General features: G+C 35.0%; 1 protein-coding gene across 4 annotated transcripts in view; it reads left to right on the top strand.

Annotated features, from left to right (window-relative positions):
- Positions 1-22,984, top strand: part of PHF3 (PHD finger protein 3) — a 90,438-nt gene that overhangs the window by 55,666 nt on the left and 11,788 nt on the right. For 2 of the 4 annotated variants that reach the window (XM_015097697.4, XM_015097696.4), the window contains 8 exons: positions 1,823-1,984; positions 5,733-7,485; positions 13,452-13,761; positions 15,878-16,061; positions 19,029-19,176; positions 19,259-19,415; positions 20,603-20,719; positions 22,583-22,714. In XM_015097697.4, the coding sequence (XP_014953183.1) occupies positions 1,843-1,984; positions 5,733-7,485; positions 13,452-13,761; positions 15,878-16,061; positions 19,029-19,176; positions 19,259-19,415; positions 20,603-20,719; positions 22,583-22,714 (2,943 nt within the window). In that variant the 5' untranslated portion in view covers positions 1,823-1,842. Of the gene's footprint in view, positions 1-1,822; positions 1,985-5,732; positions 7,486-13,451; positions 13,762-15,877; positions 16,062-19,028; positions 19,177-19,258; positions 19,416-20,602; positions 20,720-22,582; positions 22,715-22,984 lie in introns of those variants that run through there. The other 2 variants (XM_042253851.2, XM_042253852.2) reach the window with 2 other exon arrangements.

The raw sequence follows: 22,984 nt of genomic DNA, 5'->3' as shown, positions 1-22,984 counted from the left end.
ATTGTAGAAAATACACAGTGATTTAAACCTCACTTCCCCAGTTCCTTACCCCACCTTACCACCAGATAGCCACAGATAACCTTCCTTCCCGCATCCATTTCTATCTCTTCATACATGTATGCATATAATGCTTAACTTTTGCTTTTTAAAATAAACGTGGTAGAACTAGTTATCTAATGTTAGAGATTCTCTGAGAATGTGTTAGAATGTGTGGCAGCATCCATCATGGTGGAGTAACCTTCTAACGGAACTCCCTGCGTTTCCCCCAGTTTACATCTTAAATGAGTCCTGATGAATTTTCCTAAGATAAATTCTTCTCTAAGCCTTTAGTACATATAGCATAGTGATAAAAAACATGGACTCTGTTTTTGAGAGTAATCCATGCATATAGCAGGAAATGTGGAAAATAGCAAAAAAGTGTATTATTTTATAGAATGATTGTTGTTATAATTTTCATCCATTTCTTGCTGATCTTTTTTTTTTTTTCGTTTGTCTAAATGTGCATGCACACATTTTGTTTGTCTGTTACTAACAAGGATCACACTGTTTTCTAGCCAGCATTTTTTTCATAATTTATTCTCTCTTCTATACTTATATAATACTTTGGTCAAAGTATGTAAGGCGTTTCATAATTCTGTTTGTTGTCAAATTGCTCTTCGAAAGGATTGTACCATTTGAAAGTATATTTATAAAGAATTTTGTTCTCTTTAAATTTTTAGGATAGACCACTTTCTTGTTGAACTCTTAAATGAAGTTCTACTTGGATACAAAGATGAGGACTAGATAACTTCTTGAGGTTCCTTCTAACCCCTAGGATGAAGATAATAACTAACATTTGTGTAGTGCTCTAAAGTTACAAAGTGAGTTCTCATACATCATCTCACTTGATCCTCACAACAGCCCTGTGAGGTAGGTAGGACAGGTATTGTTGTTCTCATTTTAGAGATAAAAGAAACTGGTAGAGAGGTTAAGGATTTGGTCAGGTTTTATTTAAGTGTTTTAGCAGGGACTTGAATCCAGGTCATATGTCTGCAATAATCACGTTCCTTTCACAAGATTTTATACAACTGCACATTTAGAATTGCGATATGTCAGCTAGTAAAATGACATTTGTTCAGTACAGAAATAAACCTGTTGATAATATAAATACAGTGTCTTGCATTTCTTTTCCATGCCTCCTCCCCTGCCATTAAATGAATGACTCTCTTTTGATTAGGGGAAGGTAACTTAATTATATAGTTATATTAAACATCTACTGTTTTCCCCAACTTGTAGGGGGAGGGGGAAGTTACATTGTGTTTTTCATTCTGTGTGTGTGTGTGTGTGTGTGTGTGTGTGTGTGTGTGTTTGCGTGCGCATGCACTTGATGTAACTCAAAAGTATATCTCCATTACTTAGTCTCACACATGTAGCATAAAAGTCTTCAAGGAATACAGTACAGCTAGAACTTGAATCTTTTGATTCTAGCATGATCCTAGAATTGCAAGCTTTTCAGGGTATTTACTCTTTTTTGTATTTCTTTAACCAAAATTGGGATTAAGTAAGTACTCCAGGTGTAGCTGCTTATGATGTTCACAGAGGTACAGTGAGTGATAAGTGAGAGTGTGTGACAATGGAGGGCAAACCAAGAAGAATCACAGCCAGTCTTCTCTTTGACCAGTTGCCTCATACGGTAGAAGTTTGTAAACTGAATTGGGAGCTTGTTAGTGGCATTATCGCATTTTAGGAAACTGTCTCACAGTGTTTTCTGTACTGCCTTTAAACACTTAACATCACCAATATTTTTAAAAAAAAATTGTTTTTTTTTTTTTTTTTCCCCTAGTTGTTGGTCTTGACGATATTATGGATGAAGGAGTTGTTAAAGAAAGTGGCAATGATACCATTGATGACGAAGAACTGATTTTACCTAACAGGAATTTGAGGGACAAAGTAGAAGAAAATTCAGTGAGATCACCAAGAAAATCACCTCGTTTAATGGCACAAGGTAACTACCGAAGAGAACTAGCTAGAAAATCAAACGTAGGGACAGATGTGATAGAGTGTAAACTTGTAATACTGATAGTATTTTCTTGGTGTTTGCTAACCTGAGGCATTTTGATCATCAGTTTTGAGATTGTATCAATCTGTTGGTATGATTTTTAAAAAATTTTCGTTGAAATTACACGATTCAGAGTTGACTAGTCCTGAGTTTCTAGTACTTGCCATCCTACTACTTTTTTCCCTTTTCTCAGAGGAAACTTTGGTTTTATTAATTATTGTTACTTTTTTGGTATTCCATGTCTCTTAAGTATCACATGTATATTGCTACTTCTTGACTATTCTGATGATTGTATTTATTGATTTCCCATTCTGGATGGTGAATTTAGCACCCTTTTCTCCTCTTGTTCCCCCATGAAACAAAAGTATATTTTCTCATTTTTCTAGTAGATAATTTCACAAGATCAGTAGGAATTACTTACGTTATTATGAGTCAGTATGCTGTTAGTGATGATCCTTTTAATAAACTGTTCTATACAACTTTGTCTTTCTGATTTAATAATTGATCATTTGCTTATTAGTTTACACATTTGCACACAGAGCTTTTAATCAGTAATTACACCCTAACTACTCTGCCAGTGGTCTGACTCTTTTCTGAATATATTTGTGCATATCAGGCATTGTGTTCATTTTCATCTTGCTGAGGAAAGTGTCTTTGGGGACCTTCTGATCTGCTGCTGCGTGCAGTGCTATGTTAGCCCTACGTAAGCTGGAGGCGTGGCTCTTGTCCACAGAGCTCCCTTTACTGGAGTTCTGAGGATTCTGTTCTGTATTGCAGTTCCTATTTACTTTGCTTTGGTTTAGTTCCTTCGTTGTGGTGACACACCTCTTCTAGCAGTTTTGTGAGGAAAAGGAGTATGTGTGTATATATGTGTGTGTGTGTATATATATATGTATATATTTAAACCTTGTATGTTTGCAAATGTATTTATAATCTGTTCTCACATTGGAATCATAGTCTGATTAAACATAGAATTCAAGGTTGCTAATTGTTTTTCCTCAGAAACTTGAAAGTGATACTCTATTTTCAGTCTGGGAAAATCTCTTGAATTATTTCACTGATTATTTTCCCCTTTATTTTCTTAGCTCTTGTTTCCTGGAACTCCTGTCATTCAAGTATTAGATAGTAGGGACTGGCTCTTCTATTTTCTTCACTTATCCACCTCTATCTTCTTCCTCTTCTTACTGAGTTTTTCTCATGTTTATCCATCAACTTTTTCATCAAATTCTGAGTGTTCCTTTTTGGTTTTTGGAATAATGCTTTTTGTAGCATTTTGGCCTTGTTTCACGCATGTGGTATCTTATGTTGTCTTTCATAAGGTACTTAACAGTGTTTTAAACTTTTTTAAATTTTTCTTCCTTTTTCTTTTTTTTCTTGCTTCTGTCTTTCATGTTAAGAGACTTTCCTAAAATGTCTGATCATTGGTAGTTTGCTCAGTGTTTAATGTTTTGTTGACTGTGAGCATTCTCTATGGTAATCTGGCTGTGTAACTTTTTGGAGGAATCCCTGATATTAGAATTTAGATTGTTAGATTGTTAGATTACTAGCATACATGGAAATCCTTTAGGGAAGCTGATGGGGGCATCTCAGCTTTCAGCACATAGAGATTCACATAATCTTAAAAATTTCAGTGTACTTTACTGCCACTCTTATTTGTGCTTAATGTTCCTTAGTCTTAAAACTGTTTTTATACTCCTTAAAGAGTAAGCGTCCGGTCTTGGATAAGAAACTGGGAAGAGCAGTTGCCCAATAGATGGAACAGAGGAGAGGGAGCTTGGGGTCCAACTGCTTCTTAAATAGCTTGGCTTTCAACTCCTCTGGTGAACTGCCTGCCTTCCTCCCTGCTTTAGGATCATCTGGGGTCACCAGTTTCGAAACCTTTGGAGATGACAGTGGTATTGGTTTGGCCAGTGCTGCCAGTTAGTGTTTACCTTGGGGGGATTTTCTGTATCAGTGTTTGATCATCTGTTGTTAGGCCTCCTAAATTGTCCGTGTTTTCTCTTATTCTTCCTTTCCTTTTAGATTTGCAGCTTTTGGGTAGTTTTGATGTGGGGTTTAAGAAGTAAATTAACTGAGATGTATATATTTACTTATCTTTTCCTCACTTTTTTTTTAAATTGGTTATTTGGTGGATATTTGTGACTTTGAGAAATGAAAGAATGAACATTACAGACAAATAACGATAAATGTTTGGCCTATGTAGTCCAGCTTCAAACTAAGGCAGTTTATAGTTAGAGGAGATAGTTAAATTATCCTTTGGTAATTAATCAATTACTATTGGAAAATAGCTTTTTGTTTAAATACCTTCACAGTTGAATGTGCTATTCATTTATCAACCACTTAGATAATGGGTTTTAAAAGTTTTTCATTTATTTCAGGGCAATTAAATATAGTAGAGTTATAAATTACTACAGACTGCCTTCAAAACTTTAAAAATCATCAGAATATTGATAACAAACCATAAAAATTTTAGTTATTTAAAAATGTTAAAGTATCTGAGTTAGAGTGGTTCATAATCCAGTAAGTAATTTTTTTAAAGTTGTTGGGTAACCTACCTGAAGACTAGATATTGCACCAAGTCTTGGGAGGATTAGGAAGGGTTTCTAAGGTTAGGATGACCATATAATTTATAATCCAAATGGGGACACTTGAGTGTCGTGACTGCAGGCGTTTCCTAGGGAAGTTAAGAGACGGAGGAGGACGTGTAGTGCCTTCTGTGAGACAGTCACAGCTCAGGGTCAGTGATACGTGACAAATTAGGAGAAAGTTCTAAATATCGGTGCATTGTAGGGTTTTGTGTTAAAAAGGAAAGAGGCTTTTTAAAATTGGTGACTTTTAGTTTTCATGCAGAGTTGATGCAGAGGTATTGATGTGCCGTAGGCTTGGATATATAGCTCCTTATTTTGTATTTCAGTTTGTGGGTTGTTTTTCTGCTTAGTTAATTGTTATATTTTTTTCTTAGTGTATTATTTAGCTTTCTTTTCAATTTTTTTTCACTTTGTGTTTCTGTTTTCTTTGGAGGATGTATCCAGTATTATTTTCATACTTTCCTCATTTTCCCTTCTGAAACATTTTCATGGTTTCAATCTTTTAAAATATAATTTCTTTTTTGGTTGATCTGTGTCTAGTACTTCAGTGTATATTTGACTTCTTGGTATATTTAAACTAGTCAAAGAATAGATTGAGTGCTAAAATGGAGATACAATGGAAGTACATTTATAAGGGCATTAGAATTCCTTTGAGGCTGTAGTGAAACTCACACAGATCCTATTGTGATAGATAGTTTGGTTCAGATTTAATTGGCACTTGAATTGTTTGGTTTTATATATTTAAAGGTATTTAATATTTAAAACTGTATGATAATCTTGTTTGAGATGGGTAGTAATATAAAGGATCTTAATTAATTTTAGTCTCAGCTTATTTTTATAAAAAGGAAACTTGATAAAAATATTTGTCTTATTGTGAAGTATAATATCAGTCTGAATTTTATAGAGGTTTTTTTCCTGCCTCAGATAGAACTTTGATAAGTATAAAATTTAACATATCTAAAATATGGTCCATCACGAGTAGATATTTAGTACATTTTCATTGAAATGGGAAGATAAATTTTATAGCTCAGAATAAATTGCACTGAAATAAAAATACGTGGCAACATAACTAAGTTATTTTTATTTATTTTTTTCCCTTGTGATAGAACAAGTAAGAAATTTGCGACAAAGCACTATTGCCAAGCGTTCAAATGCAGCACCTTTAAATAGCACAAAAAAGGCACCTGGGAAGACTGTGTCTGCCCCTAAAGTAGGCGTGAAACAACCAGAAAGGTGTCAGATTAAAGAAGAAGCTGGTACATCACCGAAATTGGAACACCAGAAAGAGAGCAGAAGGAGCAACCGACACAGTGGACAGGTTGAAGCAGCAGTTTCATCTTGTCTTGAAATGAAGGATGAAGCTGGATTAGATTCTGAGCAGAAGTGTAATAATCAGGGAGAAGCAAATGTGCCATCTCATGAGTTAAATTGTCCACTCCTTTCAGAGACTTGTATTAATATTGAAGAAAAGAAAAGTGAAACTTTGGAATGTAAAACCAAGTCTGTTAGCCCATTATTTAAGTTTTCAGATAAAGAAGAAAATGAACGGAATGATTCCATTTCAGGTAAAATGGATGAGACTATTGTTGAAGAAATGAAGGCAGAAGAAGTTGAACAAGAATCAAAGGAGACAGTTAAATTACCCCACAAAGATGACAATGTCATTAAGGAACCTGCATCTTCTGATGCTTTCTCTGGCAGTGCTGCTTGTACAAACCCAAACAAGACAGAAAAGAACTTTGTCAGTTTGTCTGGTTCTGTGGATAAAGTAAATGAATGTAGTTTGGAATTGCAAGATAGCATGGAAGTTGCTGATAAAGCTAAGAACTCCCCTCTATTTCAAAAAAATGAAATAGAAATGGCTTATTGTAAAGGTACAGAGTCTAATGATAAGCAATTGGAGGGCACCAGATTTAATAAATCAAACTTGGAGGTGGTTAATACTGGTGCTTTTGAACCAGAAAGGAATACTTTAGAAAATGCTATTTGTGATGCACCTGACCAAAATTCAGAACAGTTGAATATTGTTGAAGGTATTAAAATGGAGTTACATGAAACAGCAACCCTTCAGGATGATAGAGATAGCCAGTCAAGTAGTGTTTCATCCTTAGAATCAAAAAACATAAAATCTAAACATAAAAAACCTGTAATTCATCCTAAGCAAACCTTGACAGCAGATATTCAGAAAAAAGTTGCTACAGCAAAGCATGAATTAATGCATAACAAAACTAAAGCTAATGTCAAAAGTGTGAAGCGGAATGCTGATGAATCAGAATCTAAGCAGAATTTTCAAAGGCCAGTCAAAGTGAGAAAAAAACAAGTTGATAAGGATTCGAAGATTCAGAGTTGCATTTCTGGGGTTAAATCTGTGAAAAACCAAGCTCATTCTATATTCAAAAAAACATCACAGGATCAAAATTTAGTACAGATTTCCAAACCTTTAACTCATTCTATGAGTGATAAACCTCATGGTCACCCTAGTTGCTCTAAAGAACCTCACCATCCTGTACAAACTGGACATTCATTGCAGGCCAGTCAGAAACAGTGCCATAAACCCCAGCAGCTGACTCCAGCTGCGAGAACCAATAGTCATGCGAAAGAAGAGCTGGAACATGCAGGTGGTGGAGAACATTTAAAGGAAGAGGAAAAATTGAAATTAAAAAAACCTGAGAAGAACCTACAACCCCGCCAAAGAAGAAGCAGCAAAAGTTTTTCTTTGGATGAGCCACCGTTGTTCATTCCAGACAACATAGCTACTGTAAAAAGGGAAGGCTTAGATCATAGCTCTTCATTCGAATGCAAATATATCTGGACTCCCAGCAAGCAGTGTGGGTTTTGCAAAAAACCACATGGCAACAGGTGTGTGTGTGTGTGTGTGTGTGTGTGGTGTGTGTGTGTATGTGATATGTACATTAAAGAGAAATTGCTGTTTTTTAGAGTGAGATGAGTGTGAGAACTTTTTATAGAAAGATTATTTATATGCAAAGACTTTTGCAAAAACAAAAACCCCTCCTCAGTCCTGGATGATAGAAAGATGGAGCCACTGAGTACATCAGTATTCTAGAACACTTTAAAATATATAGTCTGACCAAAAATTGATATATATGGAATTGTTTTGTCATTGTAATCAGTTAGAGACTGTAACTTAGTCATTGCATCTTAAAAAGAAAAAAAAAAAAATCAGAAAATTTTTATAGGGCTTTGGGCCTGTAAGTTATATGTTATTTTGTTTGGCTTGAGAAGAACTAGTAATAAAATGTGAAGGGCATAATGGAAATTTTATATATATATATATATATACACACACACACACACACACACACATACACTTTTGTTTGTTTATTTTTAATGAAGCAGTACCTCTGACTTAATACTGCTACTTTATAACTATCAAACTTGACTTTAGAATGAAATTTTATAGCTGAAACAACTATTAAATTACCCAGGGGAATTTTGTATGTAACATGGGATGGAGTGAAACCTATATTCTGTTTTTTGCTATTTTAGTGATTTGGATTTCCTGTGAATTCTCCTCTTTTAGGAGGTGATTTTATAGCGCTGCCCTTGACATTCTTTCTGCAGGACTCAGTGTTATCCTTAGTTTTATGACACTGCCATCCTCTGCTTCCCCTCTGCCCCCCTGTGTTTTTTATTTGCTAGCTTTTTCAGAAAAAGAGAACAAGAGATGAAGTGGAGTTTTCAGCTACAAGATTATCCTGTTCAAGTGTTGAGATTGCTGTTGGAACTTCTATCAACATTGATATAATAAAAGAACATTGTAACTTGCACATTGTAATATTATCTTTACTCATGAAAGTGAATGTTAGTATGAAAATGAAACTCTTTAGGGAGGGACAGTTTAGTGCAGTGTGCTGTAATACATTATTTGGTGTGGAAGATGGTAGTTGGGAGTTGCTGGGGCTGTTCTGTAAAAAATAACTTTTATGTCAAGTTCCTTCATTTGTGATTCAGCCTGTAGCCTATTTTTAGTGTCAGTAGTTACTTTATAACAGCATATTCCCAGTTTTTAAAACTGACATTTGAATATAGTACTACATTTGTCCTCACTTTTGTGCTGTTTATGCTTTTTTGTTTGCTTGTTTAAAATACCCTATTAAAATATTCTAAAGTGGGTTTAAGAGAATTAAGGGCTAGATGGGCCTTGTGTCTTTTAGAAGACCTTGTTTCTTTGCAAGCATCTTCTAAAAATGATCACACTGACCTGTTGTTAGAGTAATCAGATAGAAGCCTTAAAGTGAATAAGTTTCTGAAATCAAACTTTGGCCTAGAGTTGGAAGCCATGATATAAAGTAGCTTTTTTGAGATAACTTCTATTATGATGGTCTCAGGAGTTTGCTCAGGCTTTTGAATGAAGACTGTCACTTCACCAACATCAGTTATTTTCCTAAAATAAAGATTTAGTGTTAAGTCCCATTGTTCTTTTACCTAAAGCTGCCTTTTGGGTCTACCCTATAAAACCTAGAGTTTCTTTGCCTCCATCTGGAAAATGACCTAATATTCTAATATTAGATGTGTAGGGATTTTGAGTTTACCCTATGTAATTGAAATGAATATTATAATATTGGAAAATCAATTTTGGAAGCAACATTTCTCATTACTTCAATTATGTGAATAAAGAAGCTTAAGTTAATGATTGTTTTTTTCTTTACATGTTAATTAGCCTTCACTACTTCTTTGATGCTTTCTGCTTGTATACACTGAGGTTACTCAAAAAAATGCAACCGCCATGCAGCATGTAATTTTCCTAGTTTAATCCATGTATAAGTATATGAATTTATTAGGAAGGACATATGTGGAAATAATTTTCATCCATTTCTTTGATCTCATGCACTAGCTACATTCAGTGAAAACTATTTGTTAATGTGACTTTTTTTTTTAGCACTTGTGACATATTTATTCCTATAAAGGTTATTTTATTACTTCAGCATTTTATATATAATGCAACTGAAGTTAGCTTCGTGTTTATGCTTCCATTTGGAAATTGTATTTTTAAATACAGATTTGTTCATGGTGTGGCCAAATACAATATTTGACCTTAAACTTCTGTACATGGCCTAAAGGCAGTAGACATCGACTGCCTTACGGTTTACGCTTCATCCTGTTTCGGCTTCCATTTATTTTCTGGATTCTCCTTACAGCTAAGGCGTATTCATTACTGTAAAAACCAGACTATTTAATCCTTTTTTTTAAAGTTACCTTTGAACTTCTTTTTAAACATAAACTAGTTGGCATTTTGGAAGGAAGAAATCTTAGTCTTTTCATAATAACCTATGTTGTAGTTTCTAGTATTCCCTCCCTCTTCAGGTGACATTTGCGTCTTCAGTTTGTATTACACTTTCTTGTCCAGTTTTAAAAGATTAGTTCATTGGATGAAATTTAGAAACAAAAAAGTCTACTTAGCATAATTGAGTCATAACTTTAAGCAAGAAACCTTTTTCTTAAAAGGAAATTTTCTCTGAGTGATTCTGGTTTTTCTCAGGAGTTTACAAGTTTGATAGATAAATATTTTTCTCTGCAGATTAGATTGTTAGTAACAACAACAATGATTTAGTGTTTATGTGGAAATCATTTTATCCTAGGGAAGAGTGAGTACATGTACACTCACAGTAATACAGTCTCAATTACTTTTATACTTAGAACTTGATGGCTCATCTTAAAATATCTCTGTTGTTAGTGAGTTTGTGACTTTTTAAGAACAGGAATTCTCAATGTTGCCTTTGTGGTTTGCTCTGAAGAAACATGGAAATTTTCTAAGAATATGTTTTAATTTGTGCCAAAAAGATTAGAATTAGGATTACATTTTAAATTGTTTAAATTATAGTAGGATTTAAAATTTTGTATATGAACATATAACAGTAGTAGAACACAACAGATATTTCTGAAGTTTTCCATTTAATTGATTTCATGCTGACTTGGCCCAATTAATTCAGAGCTAAACTTCACACGTTAATTGTTTTTGGTGAAATATTTAACACCCAGGTTATAGTCTTTTCTTTGAGTGATTTTGCCTGTTGGTGATGAGAATTTCAAGGACAGAGCAGAAAGTAGGAGAGTATGTTCACTATTTGATCCATACTCCATTTGTAAGCCATGAGGAATATCATGAAAAGGGAAGACAGTGTATCTTCTCTTTTTTGAAAAGCCATTTAAAAATACATATGTGGTTAATAAAGTTTGTAATACTGCTAATTAGTTCCTCTTGAAATTCTCCAGTTTCATTTTCAAGTCAATTACATATTCCCCTAGTACACGGTAATAATATTCATCAGTGTAATTTTGTGGTTTTTCAGAATTATATTTAAGTGTATTTATTACTTAAAATATAAATCATTAAGATTACATCTGTGGTTGGCACTATAGTTTTGAGATTTGTTTTTCATAGCTTCTCAAGTTCGAGGAGATATTTCCAGAATAAACTTGGGGTATGGTGATATAGTGAATACATTCTACATCATAAAGTGACTGTTCCCTGGTCAAATAAAGATTTGAAATTTCCTAATATGTGCTTTATAGTTTGTTAGTTAGGTTTGGATTTGGGACAAAAGCATAGCCATGGTCATAGCTGAAACTATTCCAGGCTTGCTTTGAAGAAATTGTTAATATAGTTGTGATGGGGAACACATTAGCTTTCCTTCAGTATTTCAAAAGAATCAACCTAGATAGTTATTTTCAAGAAATGGGAGTTCTTACAACTTTGCAGTCTGAAATAGAAGAACTTTTCTATTTTTTAAGCTTTGTATTTTTCTGTTGGCTATATGATCTGTGTCATTGAAACATGCAATAGTGAGTGAAGTCGCTCAGTCGTGTCCGACTCTTTGCGACCCCGTGGACTGTAGCCTACCAAGCTCCTCTGTCCATGGGATTTTCCAGGCAATAGTACTGGAGTGGACTGCCATTTCCTTCTCTAGAGGATCTTCCTGACCGAGGGATGAACCCGGGTTTCCTGCATTGTAGACAGACGCTTTACCGTCTGAGCCACCAGGGAAGTGAAACATGCAGTAGACCTATCTAAAATCTTCCACACCTAGAAACCGTTCCTATCTTGCAGACAAATACCGCATTGTTAGAAAGTTTTCTCACTAGTGCTTTGAATCCAAAATATTCTGTATTTTTACTTAAGGCATGAGTTTTTTAATTTGTTTTTTTTCAATGAATTTTTTTTTTTTTTAATGAACCATGGAAGAAATGGTGACTTAACCCTGAAAAGCTAGCATAAATATCACCACTTCAAGAATGGTGAATTACAGACAGGAAAAAACACAGTTTCCTTAGTGCACAGCAGTGGTTGGTCCACAATATAGACAAGGGCACACGAGATGAAGAGTGGAGTGGTCTGCAGTCAGGGACTTGATTTCAAGATATCCTACAAGGTTTGAAACTCAGTGCTCTGAATTTTATAGTCTCTGTGTTAAAATAGGACCTCTGATTATATTTAGAGAGAGTCCGCTATATCACCCAGTATATTACCTTTAGCATCTTACTGGACAATAGGTTTTTAAAAAGAGTTTTACACTGGTGTCTGTCACCACCAGCTGCTTTATTTTACCATTTCAGTTTTTATTCGTGGATTATGTATGGTTTAATATGCAAGTCTACTGTGTTCCAAATGTCTGTAATTATATGTTTTTAGGGCTTTTGTAAATAGGCATTTGATCTAATACAACCTCTTCTATGGTTAAGTACAGTAACAGAAAAAAAGTTTTGTCGGTGATGGTGGCACTATTATCAAAATCAGCACAAAGTTTTTAGATCATTAAAGAACATATTTAATTCTCCTAAATCTTCCAGATATACCATGAGTTACTAACCTGAAGAAGAAAAAAAGAAAATGTTAAACATAATTAAGTGAGCTTTTGTCATTTTCTTAACAGTGGGTTGAAAAGTATGTGAAAAAGAGAATTTCACCCTCAAATTGCTGTTTATGCATCTGTTTTGCTATTTTATTCTAAAGTAATTCCAGATATTCTAAGTTAAAAAAGCCAACTTTTTAGAGTGGTAAATATGCCCTTAGACTTTAATTGGCTAATGAAATAATTTGTTAGATAAAATGCAGTAAAGGGGAAATATTAGAAGATTGTTTGGAAATTAAAGAAAACTTAGCCTGAATAGTAATATCTTCATGTTGATACACTGTTGGTCATTATTTGGGAAAACAGGTTTATTATCTGAGGTACAAGGTCAAGTAGTAAGCTCACACTCAAAAGTATGTAAAAAGTTCTTAAGCTAAATCAGTCTGACGTGATGAACCAAATTATTTTGAGCTCTAAGAATAGTTATATAGTTAAGGTGGTTAATAAGGAGCAGTCAGTGAGGCTTAATGAAATTAGTTTTTGAGTTGCATTTTTGTTGCATCTGGTTTTTCTTTTTGTCACTTAAATTAGTTGGGTAACTGACTGCAATTTTATGTATAAATTCAGGTCTGTGTGGTAAATGTAACTTGGATAGGTTGAATGTCAAAGCTTATCACCCTTCTCAGTGGAGAAATACCCTTATTCTATGTGTTAATTATTCCATACAGTATGCAGACAGACCAGTTGCCCTTTGTTTTTATCTTTATGTGCTCCACCAACCCCCTGCCCCCAGTATTTTCTCACTTACATTAGAGGGGAAATACTGACTTCTTTAAAAAGTTTCATTTTCATACAATATTCTTTGCTTGGAAAACTTTGACAATGTTGAACTGATAGAATGTGTAAGGACAGAAAACATGCACAATACCACAGTACAGAAAATTCAGTTTAGGCTCACTTGGCATTGGTTTTTTAGAAAATGTATCAAATCAGAGTGTTCTTTTTTCTTTCCAGGTTTATGGTTGGCTGTGGGAGATGTGATGACTGGTTTCATGGTGATTGTGTTGGGTTAAGTCTTTCTCAAGCACAGCAGATGGGAGAGGAAGACAAAGAATATGTGTGTGTAAAATGTTGTGCTGAAGAAGATAAAAAGACTGAAATAGCCGACCCAGATATTTTGGGAAACCAGGCTAAAGCTGAAATCCATAGTGAAGATAAAACAATGGAACATGAAAAGCTTGGGTTACCAAAGCACACTACAGCAAATGATAAAACCAAGTATGTAGATGATCCAGTGAAGCACAAGGTCAAAATTTTAAAACGGGTGAGCTGCTCATTATGCATTCTTTTTATTTAAGAACTTGTATGGACTGACTGAGAATTTGAAATTTTTTAGATTTCACTGTAGTGTACATTTTCACATTTATTTTTCCACAAAAATGAAGGTTTACTTAAAATGTTTTGTGAGTTTTGGTGAAACCAGTTAGTGACATCTTCGAAATATGCAGACTTATTCCTTAAGTCTTTGTGCTATGTCTAGTCTCTAGTTTGGTATTTGGATTTTCAGTGGTAGAATGTGTATGTAATCTTGTGGGGCGAGATATAAATTGTGCTTACTGAGAAGTTTTTCTAAAAAGCTTTTCAGTCCATAAGTATCTGTGAATGTTCTCTCTGGAAGGAAATGTAATCTTAATTCTTTTGATTTTTGTTCCCAGTATTTGCTTGGAAGCCTTACTTCATAATTCCTCCCTTATAATGTGGTGTCTTAAAAAGTTAGTTTCCCCTCATCTTTCATTTTCAACTACTGTATTTTCTAAATAGAAATTTTAAGATATTTGGTCAGTTACAGGAGAAGTGTACACAGCCTTTTATCTAATTAAGTTTTATTTTCATTTTCTACCTTTTTTATACTATGATTTTTTTTAATCATTGGTTATTCTTGTAGGTAGCTCTAGGGAGGAAACACTGGTAACAAACATATGGATGGTCAAATATAATAATTCCAAGATACAGAGAACACAAGTTATAGAGTTGGAAGGAGCCTTGGAAATTTTTTAGTCTGACCATTCAGATTGAAGAACATAAGCATGTTTTCTCTAAAACTTTCTCTTTTATTTACAGATGTAGTTCTTCCAGACATTCCTTATGTGACAAATCTGGATTAAATTCTAGTTTGCCAGATCCTTGTGGCATCCAGCATTTTCTGTCTGCCAAGACTTTCTGAGAATTAGATTGTGTCCTCCTAATATTTACTATTTTTCTGTTGATTTGATTAGCACCAAAGTAACCAATAATATAGAACTGAGAGTGCCGTTGCAGACAGTTTATAGCAAGTCTTGGAAAGGTTCTTTTAACGTTTAATCGTCATTCCTTGGGTACAATTTCTTGGCCACTCAGAAATACAGCTCATTGTTTTGTCATAGAAAACCTCCATCTTGTCTAAAAAAACATTATAAAGCATTAACACTGAGTGTTTTAAGAAACCTTCTAGCCAGTCTTACAGATAAGGAACTGAGGTTAGTCTGATTTCATAAATAAATACATGAATGAAGTAATTACTGCTTCCTTTTCTTTTTCATGTTGAATTGTTAAATCTTCTTTGAACTACTCTGAATTTAGTTTATGGAATATGCTTTTTAAAGATCACTTCTTATGATTTTATGTTGAACCATTTATTGGGTTCCTATTGTGTGCCAAGCATGATACCAGATTTGAGTATGTATCACTGATTGAAATATGTCCCTGCTCTCAACTCTAGTTGGAGAGGTAGAAAATAAACACAAGTAAGTAAAAAAGAGGATTCCCAGTCCAGAGAAAATCAGTGTTTTTTTTTTTTTTTTTTTTGTATATACTGTCTTCCTAAAAACTATGATTTTATTTCTATACATAATGTTCTTATTAAATGATATTACTTGTTTCCAGGGGTCTCCAAATTCTGGTTTCATTTGTAGTTCTTTGTGGGTTATAATTATAGCTACACTGAACATTTGATACTTTTATAGGTAAATATGACTTTGTTCTAGATAGTAGTAAAGAAAAATATAGATAATTGATATCTTTACAATTTTTCCCTGCCCTTCTTTTTTTTCCATATCCACAGCTGATGAAGGGAAATCTTATTTAATTTTCTTTCTAGTACAATTATTGGGAATATAATCTCAGTGTTTTTTAGTTCCCTTTATAGACTACTGTGTGTTCTGCAGAAAATAGGTGCTTAACAGGTGGGTTTTGGATGAAAGGATGAAGGTCCTTTTTGCTGTTGAGAGTTATGTATATCTTTACAGAACAGTTACTGGGCCAAAGAATGGGGTATGATCTTAAAAAGTTGTCATACTAATTAGGTTTAATTTGTTTCATCTACATACTCATGAAGGTTGCTTTGTATTTTAAAGATATTTTAGTAGTTTTCATTCTAATGAATTAAATACTATTTTTCCTAGGAATCTGGTGAAGGCAAAACCTCATCAGACTGTAGGGATAGTGAAATTAAAAAATGGCAGCTAGCACCTTTTCGAAAGATGGGACAACCAGTGTTACCTCGGAGATCCTCAGAAGAAAAAAGTGAAAAAATGACAAAAGAGTCTACAACTGTTATTTGCACAGGAGAAAAAGCTTCAAAACCAGGTAGTAAGAACAGTAGAAATTATTGTATACTAATGTTTTTATATTTTAATGGCAAGAAAAATAGGTGATTGACTTTACTTGAAATAAGACATTATTGTTTGGAATTCTTGGGCAGTACTAACAGCCTCAGTAAGATAAGACCTCTGCCCTCATGGCATTTAAATAATAATGGGAAATGACAGATAATAGGGAGACAAAAAAAAATTAGAGAATTTAGGCACTGAAGAAAAACTTGAATAATGGAACAGAGAGTCAAGGTCAAGGAGAATGGGAGGAATTTGTGTCAGAAAATGGAGGTGGTGGGATCTGAAGGAATGCAGAATTGTTTTGGAGGCAGGAATCCACAGAGGGCGCAGCGGAGCTGAAGGCTTTGAAGTGGAAGCAGTCTGCATTTGAGGAGCAAGAAGGTCCCTGTGGAATGGTTAGAATGTTACAGAGACATGAGGGATAGAATGGTGGCGGAAGGTGAGTTGAGAGAAAATTATGTAGAAGCTGAGGCCATGACAGGAGTTTATTGTTTATTCTGAATAGAGTGGGGAACCTTTAGAGGAATTTACATGAGGGAATGCTAGCTCCCTTTTTTTTTTGTGGAGACTAGACTGTCAGGGAATAGGAGAGAAGGAGAGTAGACTGGTTAGGAGTCTACCAGGATCTAGAAGAAAGGATGGTAGCCTGAAACAGCACAGTAAGGGTGGTGAAGGTGGTCAGGTTCAGATACGTTTTATAGTAGACTTGGTAGAACTTGCTGACAGGTTAGATGTAGGTAGGTGAAAGAAAAAAAGAGTCTTAGCAGATGATTAGATCAGTGTTGGTGTTCTTTGTGGAGATGAGAGAGATTTGGGGAGAAAAAATTGAAAAATTGTGTTTTGGGAATTTTGAGATGCTTACTAAGAGATCCACAAGGAGATATTTAGAGTAAATCTTTGGCTGATGAGTCTGGACTTTGGGCCGTGGAGTATAAATTTGGGATTTAGTGTTGTGTAGTCGTTACTTTAAAGCATGCACTTAAAGGTGAAGAGCTACATAGCGAGTTTGAGGATGAAGGAATAGAAGTAGAGGCCTTGGGGCATGTCAGCATTTAGAACTTGGGCGGGAGAGAGGCTCCAGCAGAGGAGATCAAGAGATGGCCTTTGATGTACGAGAACTGAGAGACCATGGTGACCTGGAGGCCAGGTCAAGTTCTGAGAAGAAGGTAATGATCAACTGTCAGATGCAGTCTAGATAGCTATTTGGGCTTCCCTCATACCTCAGTTGGTAAAGAGTCTGCCTGCAATGCAGGAGACCTGGGTTTGATTCCTGGGTTGGGAAGATCCCCTGTAGAAGGAAATGGCAACCCACTCCAGTATTCTTGCCTGGAGAATCCCATGGGTAGAGGAGCCTGGCAGTTCATGGGGTCTCAGGAGTCATACATGACTTAGCAACTAAACCATCCAACCAACCAGTGGGGACAAAAGCCAGTTGTAGTGGTGGATGAAAGAATGGAGGGTGAGGAAGTGGAGATGGTGATTGTGTGTAACTCTTCCTAGGAATTTTGCTGTTAAAGGAAATAGAAATGGTGTAATGACCTGAGCGACTTGAGGTGGATATGAGGTCAGGATTTCTCTTTAAGGAGATAACATATTTGTAAGGTTATTGGGAATGATCCACTAGGGAGAGAATTTGATGAGATAGGAAAGAGATGATGGTTGAGGTTCAAAGTCCTTGAAGAGATCAGAGGAGATGGGATTCCCCCGGATGGGTTGGTCCTAAGAAGGGACAGCTGATGCCCTGTAATGGTAGGAAGGCTGCATGCAGAAGGAGCAGGGACGCGTGAGTGATGTTAGTAGGTTTGGTGATGGGAAAATAGGTGACGTTTTTATTTCCTTAATGAAATACGAAGTGAGAAAGTCAGACGAGGTTGAAGTTGGAGAGGCAGGTGTTGTTGGTTTGAGAAGAAAGAAGAAAAAGCCTAAAATATATGTTTTGGAAAGTGGGAAAGCAAATTTAAATTCTAGGACCTTTTAATAGGATTAGGGTAGTACATTGAGCTATCCACTTGAGATTTTTGGTTATAAATTTAAAGTGAGATCTGTTAGTACTAGTTCTTGCTTTCTCCAATTATGTTTACCTGTTTGTAGGCTATTTGGGTGAAGGATAAAAGTTAGCTTTCACCAGGTTATTGTTTTTGCCAACATAGATGTTTAAAGGAGAGAGAATAAAGATGCGAAGGCTACAGGGGAAGGGTACATTTTGGGCTACCTGATCACACTGTGTGGATATATATAAAAATAAAATGAACTTCCCTGGTGACTCACTTGTAGCAAATCTGTTTGCCACTGCAAGGGACAAGGGTTTGATCCCCGTGTCAGGAAGATCCCCTGGAGAAGGAAACGGCAACCCACTCCAGTATTCTTGCCTGGAAAATCCCATGGACAGAGGAACCTGGTGGGCTGCGGTCCATAGGGTCGCAGAAAAGTCGGACATGATTGAGTGACTAAACAACAACATATATATTCCCTTCTCCAGGGAAACTTAGTTTCTAAGTAAAATTCATTTAGAACTTTTTTTTTTTTTTAGCTATAATTGCCATATAACATTAGTTTCAGTTGTACCATATAATGTTTTGGGATATATGTATATATTGCAAAGTGGTCCACTGCAATAAGTTTAGTTAACATCTGTCGTCATATATAGGTTAGAATGTCCTTGTCAAGAATATTTGAATGTGGGATATGGATTCTGATCTAATGATTTTAAAAAGTGATTTTTTTTTCCCCTCGTGGCACATGGGATCTTAGTTTGCCAACCAGGGATCGAACCTGCACCCCCTGCGGTGGAAGCAGAGTCTTAACCCCTGGACTACCAGGGAAGTCCCTAAAAGTAGTGATATTTAATTAGTCAGCTCTGTTATAAACTTAGATTGTGCATTAAAGAGGAAAATATTTTTTTAAAAGCAGCTTAGTGAGTTTTGATATTTATTTAAATTAGGTGCTCATGAGAAGCAGGAGATAAAGAAGAAGAAAACTGAAAAGGGACTGCCTGGTGTGCACCCTCCAGCTGTTCCTGCTTCCAAGCCTTCTGCAGACCAGATCCGACAGAGTGTCCGACATTCTCTAAAAGACATTCTTATGAAAAGGTAACACACGTTGATACTGTAGAAGATTGAATAATGTACGCTTCATGTATTTGAAAAATAATTGAGTTATTCTAATTTTAAGACTTACAGACTCAAATTTGAAGGTACCAGAGGAAAAGGCAGCAAAAGTTGCCACAAAAATTGAAAAAGAGCTTTTCTCTTTTTTTCGGGACACAGATGCTAAATATAAGAACAAATATAGAAGTTTGATGTTCAATTTGAAAGATCCTAAAAACAACGTAAGTATATTTTGTTCATGTCTGGACATTTATGTTCCCAGCTTTCCTACTGAGCACATACACAATACGTACGGGCTAATAATTTAACACAATAGATCTATAATTTATTTCTTGAAGTGAGACCAGTAATTTAACTAAAGTCTTCTGCTATTGAATTGAGTTACAAATTCTGCACAGTGGTGACTAGTGTTATACAGTGTCTTTTAAAATATAAAATACTAAATATGTCTTAACCTGATTTATGTGAATTCTTTCCTTTATGTTCTTTGTTTAATCCAGTTCATCAAAAAATTCATTCCTATGTAATCTTCAAAAATTTGTTAAGGCAAATTTTATAACACTATAATTAATACTTTCTGATTTAAATTTGATAAAAAGATAGCTTTTAAAATATTATGATTAATTTAAAAATGACTTTAAAAAATCTTTTAGCAATGCAGTAAACTTTAATTGAATACCTGATCTTTTCCTAGGGTTTTTTATTTGGGACTTAGAGGCTGTGGGTGTAGATTCAAACTCCTTAAATATTTGCTTAAGTTTTACAAGGTTTTCACATGAGTGCAACAGTTTGTGTAATGATACTTGCTGTAAGTGTGATATGAGATATTTTCTTGAAGTCTTCTAACTACTACTTAAGAAAAATCTTCATGTAAATTCTGCTCTCATGGTCCAGGGGATCAGATACTTTTTGCATTATATAATCTGAAAACTTTTCTTCAAGTAAATGTTTATTTCCTTTAGATTTTTTTCTTTCAATTGTTTCTTTGCTTGGGAGTTCCTCCAAGCCTGTTAGGATTTAAAGATGTGAAGTTTTAAGAATATGAAAGACTGTGTTCAGTAAAGTTCCTTTAGGCAGTAGCTTTTATATAGTCATGGGTTGGCTGTTGTGATAGTGTGTGTCCCTGGGAAGACTTAATACAATTTTGGATAGGTGTTGTAATAACTTCACGACCATACATGCTTCTCCATTATGTGTTGATTTTTATATAAAATGTTTATTTTGCTGCCTTATTTGATGTTTCTAGAACACAAGGCTGTCATTTATTCTCTTTGCAGTAGGTGATATGTGAATCATTAAACATTTATAAATCAGATTTCAAAACTGCATCTTTAGTATGTTTCTATACAGCAGCTTCTCCTTGTTTTAAAAATGTTTTTCTCTCCTTCCCATTTTTAAATACCTCCAGATATTATTTAAAAAAGTGCTGAAAGGAGAAGTAACCCCTGATCACCTTATAAGAATGAGTCCAGAAGAGCTTGCTTCTAAAGAGTTAGCTGCTTGGAGACGAAGAGAAAACAGACATGTAAGATTATCTATGAATACGTGTTTGTCTATATGAAAACGTACATTTTTTAGCCACAGAGAAAAGGTATATACACAGAGGAAATTAAACTCAGAGTACACAGTTACAGACCTTTTGTTCTGTACTTCTCATTACTTATCCTCCATTGCTGCTGCTGCTGCTAAGTTGCTTCAGTCGTGTCTTACTCTGTGCGACCCCATAGACTGCAGCCCACCAGGCTCCTCCATCCATGGGATTCTCTAGGCAAGAGTACTGGAGTGGAGTGCCATTGCCTTCTCCGCATCCTCTGTTAGCTAATCTTAAATTTTTTCTTTTTTCTTTTCTGTTCTGCTTTTTCCTCATTTTCTCCAGTTACCAGCTTACATAACCTTATATTTTGTAAATCAGAAGGATGGAAAAATTGGTGAATCTATTCTCACTCACATTTTCACATTTCAGAAACACACTTTGAAGATTTTGGTAATTTGTGGAGCCAAATTAAGTCAGAATGAAAAAGTCTATGTTTATGACCCCATACTATTCAGTTTCAAATACCAAATGCTTTGAAAAATAAGGGCTTCTTTTTCCCCTGTTACAAATTTATTGATAAAATATGATCCTGAAGTGTCATGTATGAAAGTTCATAGTCACAGAAATACTTCTTGTTAAGTGGCGGTGTTCCAGACCTAACTAGTGTATTATATAACATATGTAGTATGTATACCGTATTGCATTTTGTAACTGAAAAATCCTGAAAGTCACCATGCCAAGAGTTTTCAATTGGGGTTTGTGAACTTGATATACCTTTGAAGGTGAGGTGAATATGTATCTTTGAGTTACTGTGTCAGCAAGATAGCCACATTATCCCATGTTTTTTATTACAATAAACTTAGAGTAGTAGCCCTTTATTCTAGAAAATACTGATTCCTTATAGTTCATATTAGTTGTCCATGATATACTTGATCTTAAGCCTCTAAATTGATTTTCTACCAAATCTGGTTCAAAGTGCAAGAGGCCTTAATTTGATAGATTGCATTCATTCACATCATTTATATATTTTTTCACTTTCACTTTGTGTAATTTCTCTTATTTTGCAAATAGTATCACCATTTCCTTTTTTCCGTCTGAATCCCAAATATGCACATGCCTTGCTTCTGCTTTGAATCTATGCCTACAAGTATCATCTGCATCCAGACACTTCTTTCTTTGAAGGAAAATTTGCACTTAACAATGGCAAGACAAGTGACTGGACCTATCTTTCTGCTGACAACTTCCTTTTCCTAGTTCTTTCTGTGCTTACTTGTTTATTATGTTTTATTGCTGAGCTTATTCACTGTAACCAAGTATGTTCCATCAATAGACCACTGATGGAGGACTGCCTGTTTTTGTTATTTGAGTAAATTACTGTTCTGGGGAGTGTTAGAACATCAGGTTAAGAACCTAAGAGGAACTTGTTCTCATTTATTTCTCTTTGGCAGCTGCTAAAATAGTAGGTCAGAAAGCAGGTTTTAAATGTAAATATTATGTTTCATCACTTTGCAAATAACGTTGCACTTCAATTGCCTCCAGTTACTATACATTGACTTGGAGAAGGAATGGCAACCCTCTCCAGTACTCTTGCCTGGGCTACAGTCCATTGGGTTGCAAGAGTCGGACACGACTGAGCGACTGACACACACACACACACACACACACGTACACACACTACATTGAAACCTTTCTGGGCTGAGAAATGAGGTGTCATTCTTAAAACCCTAGCACTTAAAACAGTCTCTGACATTTGCAAGTACTCAGTATATATTTGTTTTTTGACAGACAAACTAAAGGTTAAAAATCATCTATGATTTTAATTGTAAAGTATTTCTTTAAAATATTTCCTGTTAGACCATAGAGATGATTGAGAAAGAGCAGAGAGAAGTGGAAAGACGACCTATCACAAAAATAACACATAAAGGTGAGATAGAAATTGAGAGTGATGCTCCAATGAAAGAACAGGAAGCAGCCATGGAGATTCAGGTAAATGATGATGATAAAAATAGCATGTTTTGTAGTGCCCAAAACATGAGGATTCAGAAAAGGTTTATTTGCCTAATATTCTTAAAGCAGAAAAAAATAATTTTTTAACCTGTGTATTTATTAGAGTAGTTTGGTGGTTTTTTTGAGAGTGTTTAAAGTATTGTTTCTCTCTATGAAGCGTACAGACCACCTGCATCACAGACAAAGACAGTTAAACACTTGATAATGTAGATTCCTAGGGTCTTTATGACTTAGAAATTTTCTTAGTAG

The sequence above is a fragment of the Ovis aries genome, chromosome 9, assembly GCF_016772045.2.
Source record: "Ovis aries strain OAR_USU_Benz2616 breed Rambouillet chromosome 9, ARS-UI_Ramb_v3.0, whole genome shotgun sequence".
Taxonomy (NCBI): Eukaryota; Metazoa; Chordata; class Mammalia; order Artiodactyla; family Bovidae; genus Ovis; species Ovis aries.
The sequence above is the reverse complement of the archived record's forward strand: the minus strand, read 5'-3'. Positions and strand labels throughout refer to the sequence as shown.